Genomic DNA, 4630 nt, shown 5'->3' with positions numbered 1-4630 from the left:
GTGTCGCGCGTGAGCGCGTCAAGGTTAACGACACTTGAGAGGCTCATCTTTATCTCTGATCTTGTCAACAGTAAGTCTTCAGCGAAAGAAGCGAGGGTAATTAAGGCGTTGAGTTTATTGAGGTTTCCTGCGCTTTACAGGAAAATTGTTGTGCTGTGACAGAACTTTTGGGGCAAGCCACTTTTATTCATCACCTTATATTCTGTATATTTATTATTTAACAGCCCATTAAACCTTTGTAATGAGTCTTAATTCAGAGATGACAATGGAGGACAGAAGCGGCGGCGGCAGAGAAAGGCTGGGATTTAGCTTCACTATTGACTACCTTCTATTCAATAAGGGAGTCAAAGGTTCTAAAGAAGAAGCGACAGGAAGTCGTACAGCAGAGCAGACAGCAAACAACCTGCTAAATCATCAGAATCCTAAACCCGAAGAGGTGGGGATTCGCTCCGAGATACAAGAGAAGCGACGGCAGAGGTCAGAGGCAGAGACCGAGGAGAGGAAAGTCAAAGAAGAGGAGGGGGGTGATGAGCCACGAGAGGAGGGGGAGGAGGAAGAGACCACCGCCTCTAACGGCAGCGCGCCTGAAAAGTCTGCGGACAAACCCAACCAGTCGTACATCGCCCTCATCTCCAAGGCTATCCTGGCGTCGAAGCAGAAGAAACTGCTGCTGTGCGACATCTACCAGTGGATCATGGACCAATACCCTTACTTCAAGAGTAAGGTACGTTGATGTGGCGTTTTTTGCTGAATACCGGGCCAAGGCTACGGTAGTCGTGGTGCAATTTGTGAGGTCAAACTGGGTCGAAGAAGGAAGGTATAAACGGCGACGTGCTTTGGTTACACGTGTACGGCTATTCAGAAAGTAATCGGGTCGCTTTACTTTGCAAACTCCTCACAGCTATCGATCGAATCGATCGATCCTGAGACGGGCGATTGGGAATCCGTGTTTGCCCGACGTGCTCTACGCGTCTGAAAAGCGCTTTGCTGAAAAATAACCTGGCGGCCATTTTTTCAACAAGCGAAGCAACACCGCTTGGTAAAAGTAATCCGCCCGAGGGGTTAGGCAATCAGTTGCTTGCGTGGACACTAGACAATCTTCTTGTTGGGGAATTCACAAATAAAGTAATCCCATCGCTGGGTTGCGACTCGCTTCTGCCTTCACCAGGTACAGCGACAGATTGCCGTAGCCTTTTGGATTAAAGTTGATCACCGGTTTGACGTGCTAAAAAGGTGACTGAGGGTGTTGCGTCTCGCTGCGATCACATACGCCAACAACAGGACAAGGTGACATACTGACGAGGATCAGTGATACTTAACCGCCACCTATGGTAATTTCAATTAGGGACGCCCAATGTTTAATTCTTACTTACGGTTTCAAGTGTTATTTTTGGCCTAATCCTCTTCTTCTTCTTCTTTTTACTTGCCCCCAACAGGATAAAAACTGGAGGAACAGCGTCCGCCACAACTTGTCCTTGAACGACTGCTTCGTCAAGGCGGGCCGCAGTGACAACGGTAAAGGCCACTTCTGGGCGATCCACCCAACCAACTACCGGGACTTTTCCAACGGGGACTACCAATGTCGAAGGGCGCGGCGGAGAGTACGCAGGGTGGCGGGACAGCTCCCCTTTTCACCCTTGGGCTCCCCCTACCACCCTGGCCTCGCTCGGCCCCACAAAGCCGGCTACTGGTGCTGCCCTCAAGCCCAAACGCTGCCCCTGTCCTGCCTGGCTCCGCGGGTCTACTGGCCCTGGTCCAGCATGCAGCCACCAGTGGGGTTCCACCCGAGCCTTCATGACCCTGTACCCTGAGCGCCAACAGCTTGTACCTGCACTTAGAGTTTGACCCTGAATTACTGTTGGGTAAAATATATATTTTAGAGTCGTATTCGCTAATAAATACACCGTGTTGGACATGTTGGAAATTAAGTGGACGTTGTAGCATTATATTGTGCAAATTAAAGTATTTTAGGGTGTTCGATGACTTGTTTCAGACTTGTTTTGTCTGTGATCTGAATGTTTATAGAATGACCAAAAGAGAGACTATGTTTTGTTAAAATCTAATTAAATTATATTGAACTCAACATGTTGTGATGCTTTGACTCAGCTGTCTCAGTTGTGTGTGTGTCTTTGTCTGTGTGTGTGCAGATAACACTAAAAGTGAGCACATTGCTAAAATACCTCCCGGTGTTAGATGCTAATTAGTCAAAGCTTTCGGGATGCAAAATCTTCCGCCTTAAGAGACTAAAATCGGGCTTTACAAAGCCAACTCCCAAGGATATGAGGCCAGATAATCTGAGCAATCCCCAATAGTTTCAAGAAATAGGAAGCTTATCACACAGTGTAATCCATAAACGCTGCTGCAGAAAGAGGGGGACAACGGGAGGTCAGGGATGAAGGAAGCAGAGGAAAGGGAAGGAGGCACGGAGAGAGGGAGGGCGGAGGAGGCTGATTTATTGGAGAGAGGTGGGAGGGCTTTTTTAGGGAAACTGTGTTGAGAAGAAGAACCGGCCATGGCCGACACACTGAAATAACCAGAAATATATACGATATAAGATAAGTCACTGTGAAAATAAATATGACAATGGAGAAATATAAAGTGGGACACCTTAAAAATAATAACTTCCCTTTGATGCAGGAACACTTCAGTGATATAATGACTCCAAAATACTACCACAATAAGAACAAAGGAAAAATCTACTTGTCTGGCTCTCACATCAATAGTGAAATTCCTCTCTGACTTGCAAAGCTTGGCATTTACATCCACAGTGCTCCAGCCTAAGAGGAATAGGTCATACATTGACTTTTTTGAAGTTTATTTGTTTAGCGCATGTGGGCTTCCCACGTGCAAATTATTGAATATTTGAATTAGGCAATATTTGTCATGAAATTAGACTCCAAACCAACAAACAGTTCGTAAGAAGGAGGAAGCTTCAGAGAGAGAGAGAAGGGGGAGGGGGTTATTCACAAAAGTTGTTTTCTGGAAATGCTCATTAGAACAATGACAAATCCATCTAATTAATTTTTGTTAACCAAATCTTCCACTTCAATGTCGACAGCTAATTGGAGACCTAATTTGCTTAATTCCCATGAATTACACTCTGCATCAAATCCTCTTCAATTCACCAGCTTTAAGGCTTTAATTTGGTTGCATATGTTTGCTGTACACACACACACACACACACACACACACACACACACACACACACACACACACACAGGCATACAAATGCCCATTTGATAAGAGTTTAAAACAAATGCAACTAATTCCTAAAACTTTTGCAGTGATACAGACACAACATTCAAATAATAAAATCTGCGTGACCCCCCTTTGAGTAATAAGGTATTTGTTAATTCATTTTTAATACGTTTTAAAGTATTTATTAGCAACCAAAAAGATTTACCAAAATCTATTTTGTTGACCTGTTTCCTGCTAAAATACTTCAAATATAATCACTGATGCGCAACAAACTCACACGAAATTGTAATTAACTACCTTTCTAGGAGAAAGAGATTGAGGTCATGAGCTGTGTGTGCGTGTGTGTTTGTGTGTATCCGTGTGTTTCTGTGCGTTCGTATGTGCATGTCATTTTGCTAATCTAATGAGATGGGCGGAAGGGTGCAGGGGGCCGTAGATTAAGGCACAAAGATTTGTTCCTGATTAGCAGAGAGTGAGGTAAGAAGATCAGTCGTGCTGCGACGACAATGAAACATTATGGCTGTGTTTTAATAGAACACGTTTACAGCAGCATTCCGAAGCTGATTCCCTTTGGCTCACATGTATCTCATTGATTTGACCGTGGGCTGAGACATGCAAAGAGTTCACGCAGGACAGAGCATGAACCTGCACATGGATCCACGAGATGCACGGGGAGAAGGGCTTTCAGCTTGCAGCTCACTTTTGCCTGAACATACATTAACACATTGTGATTAAAAAAAAAAAAAATGCAATGAAGTAGCTCTGATCTTGTCTCCATGATTAGGATTTAAAATGTATTGGCTCTTTCTGCTGATTAAACGTACTCAAATTACTCAAAGCTATACAAATAACTTGAAATAATCGCATGGCTTTGATCATTTAAAAAAGGACTACTGAAATAACCAAGAAATTCATTAAAAATGTATGATGACAAAAGGAATATTTAATGGCCAGAATTTCATATCTGGGATCAAAAAGGAGAAAAAACGTAGTTTGCATGTCTTCGAGCCCACTTTTAACAACACATTCTTAATGAATTAATTTGGTATTCAGTTGATAACTTAATTCAGATTAATGAACAGCTCTGACACGTCTAATGGTGATATATCATCTTTGATGAATAATGTCTTAGTTGCTTCCATTCCTTCATTTTTCTTATTTATTCAAAAGTCAACAATCACGTTTTCTGAAGTGTTGCCAAGGACTAATTTCTATCTCATTATTTCATTTTGAGGTATTTTGACGGAGGGTTCTGCAGATAATTGTTAGGTAATAAAAAGAGTATACAAAAACAATATAACCGTTCAAAATATAAAATATTACAAATAGGTCTGATAATGAAACAAACAAATATTATGTGAAACCAGGCCATTTATGTCCAATAATTCGAAACTTTTTCTAAAATGAAATGACGTAGACGTTATAAGTTATT

The 4630-nt window shown here is 42.5% G+C and overlaps 1 protein-coding gene across 1 annotated transcript; it reads left to right on the top strand.

The window, feature by feature from the left end:
- The first annotated feature begins 259 nt into the window (after positions 1-259).
- On the top strand, positions 260-1811 carry foxq2 (forkhead box Q2). The gene is made up of 2 exons (XM_037469674.2): positions 260-724; positions 1437-1811. The coding sequence occupies exons 1-2, from the start codon at positions 260-262 to the stop codon at positions 1809-1811; spliced, it is 840 nt and encodes a 279-aa protein (XP_037325571.2).
- The last annotated feature ends 2819 nt before the right edge of the window (positions 1812-4630 follow it).

The sequence above is a fragment of the Pungitius pungitius genome, chromosome 7 (genome assembly GCF_949316345.1).
Source record: "Pungitius pungitius chromosome 7, fPunPun2.1, whole genome shotgun sequence".
NCBI classification, from domain to species: domain Eukaryota; kingdom Metazoa; phylum Chordata; class Actinopteri; order Perciformes; family Gasterosteidae; genus Pungitius; species Pungitius pungitius.
This window is presented reverse-complemented; position numbering and strand designations above follow the sequence as displayed.

Excerpts from the sequence above, each read along its gene's own strand:
- foxq2 (XM_037469674.2), top strand. The coding sequence starts at position 260 with ATGACAATGGAGGACAGAAGCGGCGGCGGCAGAGAAAGGCTGGGATTT. Across the intron at positions 725-1,436 it reads ACCCTTACTTCAAGAGTAAG|GATAAAAACTGGAGGAACAG; the intron begins GTACGTTGATGT and ends TGCCCCCAACAG.